The 18,296-nt window shown below is 40.0% G+C and overlaps 1 protein-coding gene across 1 annotated transcript in view; it reads right to left on the bottom strand.

Moving 5' to 3' along the window:
- Positions 1 to 7,650: 7,650 nt before the first annotated feature.
- The window catches only part of SELENOO (selenoprotein O), a 35,586-nt gene continuing 24,940 nt past the window's right edge, over positions 7,651 to 18,296 (bottom strand). Inside the window, exons 7-9 of the mRNA XM_075599844.1 lie at positions 15,803 to 15,988; positions 14,915 to 15,071; positions 7,651 to 12,499 (exon numbers count right to left, since the gene is read on the bottom strand). Of these exons, the coding sequence (XP_075455959.1) occupies positions 12,305 to 12,499; positions 14,915 to 15,071; positions 15,803 to 15,988 (538 nt within the window). The 3' untranslated portion in view covers positions 7,651 to 12,304. The remainder of the gene's footprint in view (positions 12,500 to 14,914; positions 15,072 to 15,802; positions 15,989 to 18,296) is intronic.

Genomic DNA, 18,296 nt, shown 5'->3' with positions numbered 1-18,296 from the left:
ACAGAGAGTCTGATGCAGTATTTTTGCTCCAGTTTTGTAGATGGGTGACCTCTGTCACTAAACTGTGCAAGCAGTTTAGCACGTGCTAATTATGACGTTATTAAATAAGGTCCACATACACTTATTCATAGAAATGCAAATGCAGTCTCAGGCTGCTTTGCTACTGTGCAGAAAAATAAATAGCAGAAATGTTATTTTGGGACATTTTGCCATGCTTATTATTTAAATAAGAAAAAATGAGTACGCGCTCTAAGTAATTAAATCATTGCACTCTGATAAAAAATACATAAAATCAGAAAAAAGTCACCAAAACACCCATGTTTAAATTTGGAACACGTTCTGGGTGTAGACCCTCCGATCATCATCACATATCTCCCCAAACACTCCCCCTCATCATCATAATCATCATATCTCCCCCAGCACCCCGCATCATCATACTGTATATCTCCCCAGCATCCCTCATATCAATTTTTTTTTTTAAGTGATGGGACTCGCTATGTAATTCATAATCCTTTTTATATTAAGAGCATGTTCTGGGATTCTGACCTTTTCTTTCCTTTTAGTTTGTCCCACATATTTGACACCACAGGTGCATTCCAAAAGATAGACTACATGGGTCGATGAACAATAAATAAACGGTTTTATATCAAATTGTTTTTCCTCCTTAGTCAAGTAAAAAATATATATTATTTGTGTCCGTATTTTTATATATGTTGCAGCTACCACAACAGAATATGCCCTTCAGTCTATTAGGTAGGCAACTAGTTATGTCTAATGTTTATTTTGATTTTATCTCACTTTGGGCTGTATAGTTCTTTAAAGTCCTTAAATCCAATAAGTCTTTAAATCATGTGCTCTGTTGAAGACCATGTCAGGTCTATATGGGGTCACATTGAAGTTGTTCCAGTGTTTCTGCAAGATACAGTACCTCTAATATTTCCTGTCATGGAATTATATTTAGTGATAAAGGGAATTTTGAATCCTGTTTCACCTTTCTCTTTCATTTTTCTATTATCCATAATAGAGTTAATCCTAATATTCTGATCCAATGTTTGTGCTATCTTCAATGTCTGATCTACCAACAGTGGATCGCAACTTTTATCTAAAAACTTTCTTTGAATCATATTTGCAACTTTTTTCCAGGTGGGACCGGAGCAGCCCTATCGCCCACCAGGTAAAATTCTTAGCGAGGGTGTGTGTGTGTGTGTGTGTTTTGGGATTCATTCTCTGTGGTGAGAAAGCAACACCTCCATTTTTATTTGAGTCTGTGACTGACTGTGGGACGTTAAATAATTATTTTCATTTGAGGTTTTTGTACTAATTTCTGTATTTACTTATGACTCATGTGATCTGGAATGCTTTAGGCCACTTTGGTCTTATATTAGCACCCGAGGCGTTTTGTACTGTTTACAGGACTTTTTTTTCTCCATTTTTTTTATGAACAGGTTTGTTTTTCTGATAAAAAGTCTTAAAGTATTTTTTTTTGTTAATAAATTTGCCCAACTTTGAAAATGAAAAATATATCCCGTTTCTTTTCACCTCCCAGGAATAAAAAAGCGAGCCCAAGTGAAGTGACAGGAAAAAATGGAACGAACGGCATCTGTTTGTATTATTATGGATTTTTCATTTTTATTACAAACTTTTTTTATTATGAGTAGCGGCACCTTTTTTTTTTTTTAAACAACAAAAGCAGTGTTTTTGACTTGCTGTGGGATCTTGGCATATATGTTTGCAAAGTTTGTAGTGTGTGGCACTGAGACTGTTGTGGTCTTGAAAGGTTATGAATAACTTCTCCAAAGATTTCCTCATGTTGGTCCAATAGACCTCCCCAGCACCAATACATCTTCTGCAATAGTTGCACTATTCAGCTATATACACTGTACACTCAGAACATGCCCTGAACTGTATGGATCTGATGCCACACAATAGACTATAACTTTTATTTAGGACAGTACTCAGATATTGCCACGTACTGAACTGCTTGACTTTTGAAGTGAAACTTCTTTGCTGGCACCTATAGAGTTTTCATGGGAAAAAATCCTTACCTTGTAACGAAAAACTGTTACGCGGGTGACTTCAAGCTTCTAACGAGCGCATGTCCATTGCACATGCACAAAAAACACCATTCCAGGCCGCACCGAGGTTAACACTATACGCATGCGCAGAAGAAGAGGTTGTGAGCCACGCGCGCATGCGCAGAACCCAAGTTGCCTCCCCATATTCGCAATACAGCTAGCGTGTCCAATGCCCTGCACAGGCGAGGCCAACACCATACGCAGCCAGCACGGCGAGTATGTGCAGGTGTGGCTCATGCCGTGCGCATGCAGGCCCGCCCACCACTACGCGCTTGTGCAGGACCCCAGAAATCAGCCGCAAATTCCATAATCAGCCGTCTGGACCCCTTCCAATCTCTCTGCTGCACAGGTGTGCCCCCTCTATACAGTCACCCACACAATCAGACACACACACACACACACACAGTCAGTCCCCCACCCAGAGTCACGCGCACAGACACGGAATCACACACAGTCACAGTCAGTCAGACACACACTTCACAGTTAGTATAAATATAGAAGTGCAAATAGCTAAAACAGGGGTTGTGTGCAGAGCATGTGCGTTCTAAGTGAAACTTCTTTGTGTTTTGTCACAGAAATTGTGTTGATTTTTAATTAAAAAAAAAAACAGCATCATCACAAATACAATTTCTGTGACAAAACACAAAGAAGATTCACTTAAAATGCGCATGCTCGGCCCACACACTTAATTTAGCATCAGTTACTTTTACTATTGTATACATACCAATACATTGGCTCTTTCAATATGGTTCAATAACAAACTCTCCAATTGGGCTATTAAAAGTGAAAAAAAACAACAACAAAAAACACAAACCTATATTTCTTCGGGACCAATATAGTGACTGTAACCCTGCGCTGCACTCCTCAAATACTCTAGTGTTAGAGATTGTTTTCATAGAAAGATATCAAGCACACTAAATTACATAAACGATTTATTCTTCACAACAATGCTTAACTTTCAACTACTGTATACTATTTCAAATAAATCCCTAAAATGAAAGGGAGACACTTGGTAATGCCACAAATCCTTTTTATAAAACCCATAATGGATTTTAGATGTAATCTTTTTAATCTGCAGGAGTTGTGCAGCCATTAAAGGCATTTAGGAAACTTAACTTGAAGGAAAGTCTATCCATGAGATAAAGACAAGGATGTTCTTATTGGATCACTGAATGTTCATCCCTAATGATGGTTGATTTATTATGTCATAGTAACATCTGCATTGCATGGATAGCCACAGACATATCTGACAGGAACTACAGGATCATGTTACTAAGTTTCCCAGCTAGACCAAATTGCATTTAATTCCTCTATGAGATAATCACATTGAGAAACCACATTTTTTATTCAGGCTGATAATACCCTGTAATAGTAATTTATTCCTAAATGTGTTTCAATGTAATACACAATGCAGGGATTTTAAAATGTTATACTGCACTAGGTCATGCACAAGCAAAGGTGGCTAGGTTTTAATATTATGAATGCCGTGTCCCCTGGTGCAGCGATGAGGGCAGCCGCTCCAGGTGACGTCATTCACTGCGGACCCACCTTGGTGGTACAGTGAACATAATCTCCGAGGGAATAGAGGGAGTTCTGTGTGCTCTCCTATTAATTCTAGTTTATCTAGTACAAGAAGCCTAGGAGACAGGTCTTGAAGGGTAGGTCAACTTTCACCCTGCACCTTGAGGACCCAAAACGTTTATCCCTTAAAGGTTTTCCCCTTTTAGCGTAATTCAATATCTATTTTTGTCTAATGTAGCAGAAAATTACTAAAATGCAGTATATTTGTTAGATTGTAGCCTTCATGCAAACCAGGGTTTTTACAAAAAGGGAATCAATACAAATTGCACGGACTCTGCACTTGCCACGAGTAAGACAGGCAGAGGTGAATATGAATATTTAGGAAAATTTTTAACAAAAAAAGTGTGTGCAAAGCAGAAAATTGTCCAACCTTAGAACTTTCACCAACCCAAAAAATTGTACTTCATGTTCATATGAACATTGGTGAGCTACGCCAAGAATGCAGTGAAACATGCAAAGGTTGAGTGAAAATCAAACTTTGATGAAATGGTTTCCTATGGGCCAAATTAACATTGGGGAAGGTTTCTTCCCTAATCAAGGGAAACAAACAGTTGAGGGAATGTAAATATTTGTATGGGGAAAACAATGTATTACCGATATCTGTTAGGAGACAATCACAATTGTTGAAGGTATTATCTCAGCTGTAGACTGAACAAATCGAACAAGCCTGAAAGGGTTCCCTGATTAAGTAGAAAGGTCACAAGTGAACAATTGAGCAGAACATCCAAAGGAGGAGATAGTCTCCTGCTTAATCATTCACACAGCAAGTCTAAATAGATGTACATCCAAAATTATCTTGGCAACCTTTGGTCAAAACCTTAAATGGACAACTCGTTCCCATGTTTATCTAGTTGGTGTCTCCCTACTGACTGAGAACTGTGATATTTGGAAAGGAGTAGATTGTATTGTATGTCTTTATTTATCTAGTGCTTCACAGTAGTAATACACGTGACAATCATATAAATAACAAATAATACAAATAACAGATCATTGTAATAAGTGCTTCAGACATAAAAGTAACATTTCGGAACAGCAGTCCCTGCTCCGAAGTGCTTACAATCTAATTGGTAGGTAGGATGTACAGAGACAGTAGGAGGGCATTCTGGTAAGTGCATCTGCAGGATGCCAAGCTTTATGTATCATGGTGTCTAGTATTATCCACGGTGCTATTCATATGCTTCTTTAAGAAAGTGTGTCTTAAGGTGGCTTTTAAAGGCGGATAGAGAGGGTGCTAGTCAGGTATTGAGTGGAAGGGCATTTCAGAGGTGTGGGGCAGTCAGTGAGAAAGGTTTAAGACGGGAGGCTTTAGATACAATGGCGGTAGAGAGACGGCATCCTTGAGCAGAACGCAATGGTGCATATTGAGAAATTAGGGCTTAGATGTAGGGGGGGCAGAAGAGTGTAAAGCTTTAAAAGTGAGAATGGAGTGCGAGATGCAGGATTTGATAGGAAGCCAGGAGAGTGATTTCAGCAGGGGAGATGCTGAGACAGATTTAGGAAAGAGTAGTGATTCTGGCAGCAGCGTTTAGGATAGATTGTAGGGGAGACAAGTGAGAGGCAGGAAGGCCGGACAGCAGGAGGTTACAGTAATCGAGACAGGAGAGAATAAGGGCCTGAGTCAGTTTTAGCAATCGAGCAACAGAGGAAAGGGCGTATCTTTGTAATATTGCGAAGGAAAAAACTACAGGTTTTAGATACTTTTTGAATGTGAGAAGAGAATGTGAGAGAGGAGTTGCGTGTGACCCCTAGGCAGCGTGCTTGGGCTACTGGGTGAATGATAGTACTTCCAACAGTAACGTGGAAGGAGGTCGTAGGGCCAGGTTTGGGAGGAAGTATGAAGAGCTCTGTTTTTGCCATGTTAAGTTTAAGTTGGTGGAGGGCCATCCAGGATGATATCGCAGAGAGACATTCAGAAAGTTGTCTGTAGAGCAAGAGTAAGGTCAGGGGATGAAAAGTAAATGTGTGTCGTCAGCATAAAGGTGGTATTTAAACCCGAGATGTGATTAGGTCACCTAGAGAGTGTACAGAGAAAAGAGGTCCCAGGACAGAGCCTTGGGGTACCCCAACAGAAAGATTGATAGAGGTGTTAACAAAAGAGACACTGAAATTACGATGGGAGAGGTAAGAGGAGATCCAGGATCGAGCTTTGTTCCGAATACCAAGAGTATAGAGAATGTTAAGCAGAAGAGGGTGGTTCATGGTGTCAAATGCTGCAGAGAGGTCAAGTAATATGAGCAGAGTGTAATGACCTCGGTCTTTGGCAGCATGGAAGTCATTAGTTATTTTAGTGAGGGCCGTTTCAGTGCAGTGAGCAGTGCAGAAGCCAGATTGTAGAGGGTCTAGGAGAGAATAGGCGTTGAGAAAGTGGAGCAAGCGGGAGAATAGAAGACGTTAGAGGAGTTTAGAGGCAAAAGGCAGGAGGAACACAGGTCGATAGTTAGAAAGACAGGTAGGGTCAAGCTTGCTGTTTTTGAGTAATGGTATAACTGTTGCATGTTTGAAGGAGGGAAAGGTACCCGAGTAGAGGGAGGAGTTAAAAATGCGTGTGAGCGTAGGGGTTAAAGTAGGAGCAAGAGGTTTTAGGAGATGGGAGGGAATAGGGTCAAGAGGGCAAGTTGTAGAGGGAGGAGTTCAGCAGTGACATATCCTCCTCTGAGACAGCAGAAAAAGAGACAAGGAAGGCAGGAGGAGTTAGGAAGAAGTGTAGGATGGGAGGAGGAAACAGAGGGGATGTTCTGATGTATGGATTCCACCTTTACCTTAACATAGTCGGCAAAGTCCTGAGGTGAGATGGAGGAAAAAGAAGAGGCAGCTGTGGGTGGTTTGAGTAGAGAGTCAAAGACAGAGAAGAATCGGCGTGGGTTAGACTTGTGCGTGTCGATTAGTGAAGTAGGTTTGTTTAGCCTTAGAGAGGGCAGAGTTGAAACATGACAACATACATTTGTAGTGAATGAAGTCTGCGAGAGTGATATTTCCTCCAGAGGCATTCAGAGGAACGCAGCGTGTGGGAATTTAGCCAGGGTCTGGGATTAGAAGGGCGAGGACGGCAGAGAGAAAGCAGGGCATGTAGATCAAGAGAGGAGGATAAGGCAGAATTGTAGTTCCTGACCAGGTTGTCAGGGTCTGGAGCAGAACGGAGAGGAGAGGGAGGAGCGTAAAGTGAAATCAAAAGCTGGTAGGTTAATAGAGCAAAAACAAATATCAACGCTCAACCTAATACAGGTTAAAAATAGAAGTTCTGTATTTGGTTCCACACCATTTATTTTCAGTACTTCAACTTAGGCTGGATTCTTATTAACCCCAAGTGCACCCCATGGCGCCTCTTTATTACAATCGGTAGACTCGTAGGCTTGGGCCTCTGTTTCTTGATTCCTTAACTTACTCCGGTGGGAGTGTCGCTGGACAATCTGTGAGGTCTTTCTCGTCTTACGACCAAACTTCCGTCCCTTTCTCATCCGAGACTGTATCTTTACAGCGGCTGCTCTCATGGCAAGGAATCCACTTTGAACCCCATGGGCACTGCAGTACGACTGGATTCTTACTGTGCTTCTCCATGGCAACTTGGTCCTTCCATTTCATGCCTTGTGGAAAGTAGACTGTGGTAGTGCAACGGCATTGTATTGACGCTTGCATGCGCGCACAATTTGCTCAGGTGGTTCAAACTTTGCCATCTTGTTTTGCAGATGAGCAGTGTCCCCAGCTTTCACAGTACCCTTGTTTTCACGGGCATTAGTTTCTGTGGGATACAGACGCTTGGGGCGGGTTGGAATAGAATGTAAAAATGTATAATTGTATAAAATGTAAAAATCTATAATTATACATTGTCACATGCTTTACATATAAAAATTAAAAGAAAAAACAAAGTTGGAAAGTCATATTGTTGAGTCAATGTTTTTCCATCTTTGTATTAATCAATGCACGGTTGGATCTACTGTGGAAATGCCCATCAAATATTGCTATATGCAATCATTGCTTCAAAGTAAAACAAAGCAAGTGAATGTAATATTTTTATTCAGTTTAAATTTAAAGGCAACACCTACTGCAGTTAGATGTGTAATATTACACATACAGGTTTTTACTGAGTACAGTATATACATATACACAAATGTAAATTACTTTAAAAAAAATACAGCACTTCCATAAAGATTAGTGCAATGTCTTGTTCACTTAACTCACTGCATATACACACACGGCTCAAAAAATACTTGTCCATCGGTGGAGCCCAGCACTGGAAACACCACAAGCGTCATTCTACTGTACTCATGGGCTTTTCCGAGTTTGTCACCTCTCGATCTTTCCAGACACACACTTTTTCAGACCTGAATGCCTGAACTAAAATACCAACAGAATCTCATAAGAACTTCAGGGACAGCACAGAAGGCCAACATAAAAAGTACATTCAAATAGCATTGTCTTTCGATAAACACAGAAATAGAGAATAGTGGAGATCTTGCCTGTTATAGCACTGCATTCCAGTGTTTTGGATGTATAGTAAAAAAAATTACACAAATATTTTTAAAGGGAAATGTGAGGACGTACTTCTTCACAGATAGGGTGGTAGATTTGTGGATTTTCCTCCCAAACAGACGTGGTAGGGGCTAATACACAAAGGGAATTCAAACATGCTTGGAAAGGTCTACTCTAAATCCGAAAGAAAGCAAAGGAACAAATAGGGTCTGAGGTTTTACAGCAGATTGGAAAATGGACAGACTAAGGCTAAGTCCATAGAGACTTCAGCCGTGCGGAGGCGCGCGGAGGCTGAGGGAAAGCGCCGTCCGGGCGTGGGCCAGTGACGTCACGGAGCTGGTTCGCCCTCATTGGACGAACCGCTCACGTGACCGGCCCTGCGCTCCCGTGAGCGCTTAAACTAAAAACAAATTGCCGGCTACGCTTCCGCACGCCTGCGGAAGCTTGCGCGAGCCCTTGATAAAGCCGCTATCATTGCGGTTGCAGGGGCTCACTGCCAAGCGTGAGCGCGGGTCAGCGCCTAAGTGGGCCAAGTGTTTTTTTATATGACAGCAAATTCTATGTTTCTATCCAAATAGCATACAGCTGTGCATCAATTGATTAGACTGCAGCTTGACAAAATTGTGACATGATTAGTTTGGGAATTAGTGTTTTTGATTAATTTATATACAATTCATGGAAGAGAACACAATGTTATAATGTAAATTAATTTATGCTAATTAAGCAGTTTGTGCTGAACACACCATGTTCTTTAAAGTACCAATCCTCTCCAAAACAAAAGGGAGCTAAATCAATAGCATGTAGCAGCCTCACTATCCTGCATGGCTTTTATTGTCTCCCATCTTCATAGAAATTAGGTTGTTTTGATATACATTCTGTAAACTAAGCTATCTGAAGTTTTTAGGTGTGTTCCAGCAGACATCAATGAGAGCCTTCTTAATCCATGCTTTTCTGAGTTCACCATCTCAGGAATGAAAAGGAACTAAGAAAATATGCCTACAGGCCCAAATTCACTAAACTCCTTTAGCCTACAATAGTTATTGTTAACCAAAGTTGACAACCTATAATCATAACGCAGTAGTCACTAAAAAAAATGATAGAACGTTAACCAGGATGTACTCCTGTGGAAAGCATGGCTTTAATTATAACAGCCATTATTGTAAATGATATGCACATAAGCTCATCACAGCCTAAATTATATTTATTCCCATATTCACTCATTCCATTAAAATTGGAAAATAACGCTATGCTATTTAAGTCTTACCCAACTCTGTTGTTACGCACAAAAGTACTTTTTCCAGGTCTGGATGGGAGTAAGACCAGAGTTTTAGGTATGATTTAGAGTTATTTCCCAATTCTCCCCAGCAAAAGTACTATTTTGACATTTTTTTTGTTGGGTTGGAAAACAGGAGCTCTGCTCTGTGAACCATCCTGTTCAGAGATACTTACCAGTTTAAACCTCTAATTTTCTCCTAATAACTATGGCTTATTTAGTTCAATCTTTTAGCTCAAACATGTTACGCCTGTCACGTTAATTGAAGATAATGCAGCATTATTCTACAATAAAGTAACTTTAACCCTATTCTATTGAGCTCAATTACACCTGTAATTTTTACGTATAATTATTCTTTGTAAATAAGACGTTACCTGTTTTTGGTAATCTCATGTTATTTGCCCTGATTTAACAGAATTTAAGTGAATCTAGGCCTACGAAAGCACGAGAAGCAGTTTTAAAAAGGTACAGAAGCCATCTCTCCCAATAAACAAAAACTTTTTAACGGTGGAAAATGATGGCACTAAAATGCCATTTGGCCCAACTATTCTGTATATTTGCATTATATGCTTGTCCAGGACAGATCTCAGGCACCTATTCAATATTAATAATACATATATTTTTATTTATGCATTGTTAAAACAATTTCTCACCATATTGAACTGGGGGGAGGGGGAGAACTTACTCAGTAGTTCCTATACAGATATGGCTGGAAGTATTTGCTGAACGGCTACTATATGCATAGACAACAATTTCAGTAAAAGAAAAAAAAAAAAAAAAGAAATAAATCTACATCCTCAAAGTAAAGAGTGCAAAACAGATATATAGAACTCTGAGGGTTCACAATTGAGTCATTAATTGATTTACAATGTATTTTTAATCAAGCATTTTCTTTTTGCAAACCAGTACATTGGAAAAATAGTAAATGATCTAATATTAGTTACTTTTACCCTCTGCCAAGTGTAATTAACCCGTTCGGGGCCAGATAGTTCTGCCAGCTCCATGGTCACGTACCCTCCGGCAGTAGCAATCACGACCACTGTAAGGGCTTACGTGATCCGGCAGTAGCAATCACGAGCACTCTAAGGCCTTGCCCCCGCTGCCTACTACAGCGTCCGCCGCGAGCACGAGAGCCCTCCCCGCAATGGCGCCGGGCCCGCTGCGAGGGGGGGCCGCAGCGCTCGCGCGAGAGCTACTCCTGCTCTCAATTCTCGCGTCGAGCGATTTGGCACGCCCCCCGGTGGTTCAGCCAACGAGGGCCACGCCCTCCCCCGGTCTCTCCTCCTGCAGTGAGCTGCAGACCGGGGAATCGGCTGAACGTGCCGGCAAAAGCGCGGGCGCGCGTTACAGCGGAGAGACCGGGGCCTTAGCCTAAGGGCTCACGTGATCTCTTTTTGCTTCCGCTGTTGTAAACATAAGGGGCAAGGCCCCTCCTGTGGTTGCAATGGCCCCCTATAAACCATGCAAAACCACATGACGTACAGCGTACATCGTAAGGGCCTCCAGGGTCCCGCCCTTCATGATTTATGCGGTATGTCTATAGGTCACTGAAGGTGTTAAAGTAAAGCAGAGATGCTGATTTTTAGTAAGCCATAACTGGCCACTCAATTGTACTATAAACTAAGATTATAAACTTTTGTATAAAACCCTGCAAGAAGCTCAACTTTAGACATTCTAATTAAACCACTTGCTATTTGTACCATTTCATACAATCTTCCCCGTGATGGTCAGCATTCTTTTGAGAACAGTATACTATAGTTTACACCAGGAGTGACCAACTCCAGTCCTCAAGAGCCACCAACAGGTCAGGTTTTAAGGCTATCCCTGCTTCAGCAAAGGTGGCTCCATCAACAACTGGTCCACTAATTGAGCCATATGTTCTGAAGCAGGGATATTCTTAAAACCTGACCCATTGGTGGCCTTTCGGGACTGGAGTTAGCCACTCCTGCTTTACACTGTTTTCTGATCAAATAAAGATGTACAGAAAGTGTTTTCTGCTTATCTGAAGTAAAACCTTCTCTGCACTTTTAGAACCTTATCCAACTAGTTAAACTGTTGCATATAAATCAATATACAATGGTTAATGTTTAGATATCTAGCAATTAGATTGGCAGACATTCTAACTGGCTTAGCAGCTAAATGTTATCAATATCTATATATATCTGTTCAATAATCTTCACTTTTTTCTTGTAACCCTGAACATGATTGTACATAATCCATCCTCATATAAAAGACAAACTCTATACCTGAGTATTCTTGCCGTCAACAGATTAATTTAGGCCTTATCCAAGCATTGCTTTTCTAAGCTTAGTGTATCTAAGCTATTAAGCTTCTCTTTGATAAATTGGCGCCTAGCCTATTTTATTATCTGGAGAAAGCCATGTTTATTAACACACATTATTTTATCCCTTCTGTAGTGAAGGAGTATAACTGATTCAGCCTTTATTGATGAAAATATTCAGCGTAAATTAACAATTAATGGCTATAGTTTTGTAAGGAATACCAGAGCCTATATTTGCATATTCAAAGCAAGAAGCTTAATCATGCAACTTTGAAATTAATAACTTATTTCTGCAAGTACTATTAGGTGAACATCAGGCAAAAATATATCAGAATTCTGATTTTGTATTTGTGCCGTCATGCGCAAACAAATTACGTTTGGATGGCTTATTACATCTAGATCCAGCTTCTTGTCACAGTATATATTTCAATTCAAATTAAACTGATGTAAGCAGTGTTTGTACTTGATTTATTCTATTATAAAGTGTGTATAGATGCATTTTCATAAACATCCAAATGAACAGTTTCAGCAACCATACAGTACTTGCAGTAATACTACTTGCCTTGTTGATCGTTTAACTGCCAAAGAACATTCATGTTCTTTAGCTATAAAGAAAGAACAAGGAAGTTATGAAGATCATGTAACACAGAGTTCTGTAGCCCAAAGTGGAGGTTTGCTACTGTAGGGAATATTGGACATATTTGAGGAACTGCAGGCAGCTGAAGCAGCCAAAGCTTCTTCCTCCGATTGCTCATCCTGAATCTCCTTGAAATATTCTTCTCCCTGGTATGGGTTTTCCAACATCTTCAATACACGCCGCACCTAGGAAAATAATTTCAGATAATCCATAAGTATCTGTAATTCAATTAAAATAACGGTTTTAACCATAAAAGAATAGTTCATAATGGCATCTTTGATGAAAATTAAACCGATTCAGGAGTCAACTGTGGTTACGGAGAACAACAACTCTGACCCTTCTGGTCAGAAAGACACCCGCCTCTTAGAGGCAGAGCTTGCTTTGTGATGATTGCTATCAGTTGAGAGCACATGATTTTACATTACATTTAGAATATCAGTTTTATTAGGCAGGAGATCATACTATTATGAACAGAACACTACCAAAAGTAGTGATTGACCTCCAAGTAAAAGACATCAAACCATAGTACATTTCCTCAATTTCAGTCTTACGACTGAATCAAAGTGTTCCTTTGTTAATTAATATAACCCTATTGTGAAAAATTTTAAATCTCAACAAAAATAATTAACAGGACCAATCGTTATGAAAGATTACCTTGCATTGTCTCCATAGATCCCCAAATTACTTGCAGACTAACAGTACAGATGTAGTACTACACCACACAATATGAGCATTTTGCTATTCGCAGCTCCATCAAATTGCAAATCACAGCGTGTTAAAACTCACCAGCAGACACGCCATATCGTACAATAGCCGGTGCAATAACGTTGATTATATCCGTCTGCCTTATCTGAGCAGTCTGGATACACACTGCACCCTCTCACAGCACACTGCACCCTCACAGCACACTGCACACCCTCCACCCCCCTCTCCCCCCCCCCCCACCTCCTGTGTCAGCTGCTGAAGCATCGTGGGGCTGCCTGGTGCCGGGCTGGGGGGGAAGGGGGGGTCAGTGAGGCTGCCGGAGTGCAGAGCTGCTGATGGGGATTGTGCTGGGCTTGGGGGGAAGGGGGGGGGGGAGTCAGTGATGCTGCTGGATGCGGGGCTGCTTGTGGTCATCGGTGCTGGACTGGGGGGGAGGGGTCACTGATGCTGCCGGAGTGCGGGGCTGCTGATCGGTGCCACACTATAAACTATGGCATGTCAGAAGCACTCGTAGTATGCCATGCTCCATCAAAACCATGTACTGATGATTGGTTTCCCTTTAGATGCGCCTTAGGTTATATCAAATATCTGGCAATATATATTCCCAACAATATAAAACATTTATCCTCACTTTCACACCCATATTAAGGAAAATAAAGGCAGTATTGGACTGATAAAAAGATGGAGTAAATTATACAAATGTCACAGGGATTTAAATGTAATCTGTTAAACTACGCTTTAAAAGCAGGAAGGAATCAAATTTTCAGTATAAACAAAATACATAGGCTAATAGCACCTAAAATGCATGATGAGCTATTTACACCCTGACCAAGAAGACAACTGATAACCAGAAACGATTAGTTTTGATCCATAACCAAAGGCCTCAAGAATACTTTTAAATGCAGTCTTTTTACTGGAGAGTGAGACATGTAAAATTTTACACAGGGCATATGAAGCACTAAATATTCTAGCCACAGTCTCGAAAGAGAGAAATGGTCCTAAATGTGGTGTAGCTTCTGCAATTTTTCCATGTGTTGTTGACTTACTCTAAAATACAAGAATTCTGGAAGCGAGTAATAGATTACATATACCAAATATTTCAACGTTTTTGCTACAGATATTCCTCTAGTTCTCTTGCATGTTTTACAATGAAATGCTGATAAGTCGTATTTGGATATCCCTACCTATGCTATAAAAGCTTTTGTCTCCTCGTCTCTGGAATATCTCTGTTTTTAATAAATAATAATAAAAAAGTAAAGTGGAGACAACATTCTGGCATTAGCTAGTAAACCAGTGTAACAGAGCTAACAATTGAGGATACAGGAGAAGTTATTGGGTAAAGTTTTTACCAATTGTTATCCTTCTCACAAGAGCACTGGCACTCATTACTGAAGGTACACGGTCCCACTGATGCATGTTTAAGTGCTTTCACATTACAAATTCAATGCATGTATATTTTCAACCATTTGTACAGATGGCTTCACAATTTGGGATTATAAATACATTTCAATATCTGGTTGAAAAACCCACCACTGAAGAAGACATTAACAATAGAGCTACTTTAAAGAAAATGCCTAGATTTCCTAAAAAAAAAAAAAAAGGTATTGGAAAACTATTGTAAAGTCGCGATTATAGTGAGCGTGACGGCCGCATCACGTGAGCGGTTCAGCCAATGAGGGCGAACCAGCCTCGTGACGTCACAGCCACGTTTCCCCGTCGCCTCGGATAACAGTACAGGGATCACTCGAGAGACAGGCGCGACGCCATGCGCTCCGTTGCACGTCTGCTATAAACGCAGCCTAAGACTTCAATGAGTGGCGCATTAAATGTTGCAAAATCAACTAGTCTGTTATTTTGTACTAATTAAATATTAGTAAAACAGCTTTATACTGTACCTCAGTAAAGTCTCCCTTTTCTGCTGCATCTATGGCATTCTGAGCAATGTAATTTCTCAGGATGTATACTGGATTGTTAGAATCCATGACTTTCACACGCTCTGCAAGCAATTCATCACTATCTCCAATGCTCTCCCTCTCTTTCTCCAACCGGACACTGAAAACACAACACAATTAATTGTGAACATGCAGCTCCCCCAAAACGAAACTTTCATGGTTTTCACAGTTAACATAATTTTTAGGCAGACATTCATAGATAGTTCTAAATTGGACAAAGGTACCAAACAATGGTACTTGGACAACTTATAATTGGACAACTCACAAACTGCAATCTGACAGAACATTAAACCTCCAAAGGTTAAGCACGAAAAGAAATGCATAAACATGCATAAACATATAGATATATCCTATATTGTAGAATAAGAAATAGGCAGTGTGAAAATGTAACATTAAAACAAATTATTAGCATCATCATTTAACTGAAAAGACAAATGTTCTTCTCAACATATCAGGTACTGTATCATTATTCGTTTGCAAAGATTCACCAAACATTATGTGGTTCATATTTTAATTAATACAGTAAGGCCGTACGTTTCTCAGATTGTAAAGACTTTCTATAGAAGACTTAATAGTGCCAATGTTCTCTAGAGGCAATTGTTCGCAGCTTCCACTGTGTTGCAAACGCTCACTTGATGACAGCAAGACCCTGTTTTTTTGGATCTCAATATTCTAGAAATGGAAAATGGCATAATGATACTGAAATGAGTGTTTAAGGATCCGGTACCAATATGAAATTTTTATTTTAATCTAGCTTTTCTGGTTGCCGATTGAAAGACTTTATTAATATGGTGCAAACATTTGAATCCATAATTGTGTGTCAATGTTTACCTGTACTTCTGAAGCCATTCTTTCCAGAGCTTTTTATTTTTCTTGAGTAGATCATCTGTAGTGGACTCTTGCAGCTTGGTATAAAGTTCTATACGTTCAAGTTCCTTGTTTATGTTGGCTTTAGTGCCAATCAATGCAAATAACTGAGGGTTGCTCTGTGCCAACATTAGCATCATTGAAAGTTGTCTAGAAAACACAAAAAACAATGTTTTCATTTGTAAATGTAATACAAATCAGATTTAATTTTATCCAATGTGTCACATTATATCTGGATTATCGAAATAGAAAATCTGTATTTATGCAAGTACCATTCTTGCACACCCAAGCATTTCAATATTAATGCAGAGGGGATCACATGACAAATTATGCTCTTAGAATCACTAATGTCCGCGGGATCATTTGTGTTACTTGAAAAAAGGAAACTCAACCCTTAACTACATAAAGCTATAAAAATTCCTATATTTCAAAAATTCAGTGGCGCCCGTAAATGGTCATCAGTAACCATAGTGATAAAAATCCAATTAGTACCCACATGATGAAGTCAGCTGTTTGCTGACGAAACGTGCAAGGCTATCTGCGTCACTAAGCAGCCTTGACACGCAACGCCGGGCACAAGACTTAATACACTGGGACACCCTTTCAATGCGTACGCCAAATACCTTGCCAGGTTGTGTGTGAGTTTATGGACACATATGAGAACTCTATTCGTTCTAATTTGATGTTGGCAAGGTTTAAGGACCGCTGGTTCCCTGCTGTTGCTGCAGATTCTTATTCACCGAGTTTGTCCTCCAGCTAACTGTGGAGCTTCCAGCCGGTTACAGGGTGTCTATTTCTATGCTTGTTTTCTCTTATATGTGTGCTTTTCCCCCCTTGTGAGTGTGAGAGAAAATATATATATATCATATATATAATATATAATATATATATATGTGTATATATATATATACACACACACACACATACACACACACTTATTTTTTATAATTCCAATACAGAAACAATACAGCTGTTCCCCGTTATAACATGGTCCTCGGGTCCACATAATGAGACCGCGTTATAACCGGGATCGCAAAATGGCCACCGCAATCAGGGGTTCCCTGAGGACTTACCCAGCATCTGCAGCTCTCTCCTCTCCCTGCTTCATCAGGCTGCGTCCACGTGCGCGGAACTTACGTACACTCTCCCATGCATGGTATGGTATAATTTATAAAATAAATAAAATTATTTATATATTATACCATACCATGCAGGAATCGAACCCATGATCTTTCATATGCTAGTGCAATTCTGTAGCTGCTACACCACAGGGTTGGTGTAATGAATCTTCTATAAACAAACTTAACATCTACTGCACAGTGCAGTCCATCACCATGATCCATCATCCAGTCCATCAGCAGCTAGAGAATTGCATTAGCATATGAAAGATCATGGGTTTACATAGATTTTGCAAAGGTTTTTCATACAGTGCCGCACAAAAGGTTAGCGTACAAAATAAAGGAAATTAAACTCGGTAAAAATATTTGCATCTGGATTGAAAACAAGTTATAGGATAGACAGAGTTGTCATAAATGGAACATTTTCAGGTTGGACTAAAGTTGTGAGTCGAATACCTCAAGGATCGGTACTTGGAGCCATGCTTTCCAACTCGTTTATCAATGACCTTAATGTTGGCATAAAGAGAAAAGTCTCCATCTTTGCTGATGACACAAAATTGTGTAAGGCAGTAAAATCAGGGCAAGATGTAATTTCTCTCAAGATGGACGTGGATAGACTGGAAACTTGGACAGGTATATATATATGTCTGATGAGATTTAATACAGATAAATGTAAGGTTATGCCTTTGGGAAACAAGAATAAAAAGGCAATTTACAAATTAAATGGGGATAAATTAGGAGAATCCTTGATGAAGGATTTAGGAATGCTTGTACACAGCAAACTTTGCAATAGTGCCCAGTCATGCAGTAGTTGCAAAGGTAAATAAGATCTTATCTTGCATTAAACGGCGAATGGATGGAAGGGAAGTAAACATAATTATGTCCTTTTATAAAGCATTAGTAAGACCACGCCTTGAATATGGAGTACAATTTTGGGCACCACTCATTATGACATTATGAAAAGACATTATGGAACTAGAAAAAGTGCAGAGAAGAGCCACCAAATTAATAAAGGGGATGGATAATCTGATTTATGAGGAGAGGCTAGCTAAATTATATGTATTTAGATTAGAAAAGGAGGTCTCTAAAAGGGGATTATGATCACTATATACAGATATATTCAGGGAAAATACAAGGAGCTTTCAAAAGAACTATTCATCCCACGGGCAGTACAAAGGCCATCCCTTAAGGTTGGAGCAAAGGAGATTTCACAAGCAACAAAGGAAAGGGTTCTTTACAGCAGGGGTACGCAAACTGGGGTGTGTGAGATTTTCAGGGGGGGGAAGAGGACGCAGCGCTTACAGTAGCCCGACGCTCTTCACCCAAAGCATTTAAATTAA

Source organism: Ascaphus truei, chromosome 5 (assembly GCF_040206685.1).
Source record: "Ascaphus truei isolate aAscTru1 chromosome 5, aAscTru1.hap1, whole genome shotgun sequence".
NCBI lineage: Eukaryota > Metazoa > Chordata > Amphibia > Anura > Ascaphidae > Ascaphus > Ascaphus truei.
This window is presented reverse-complemented; position numbering and strand designations above follow the sequence as displayed.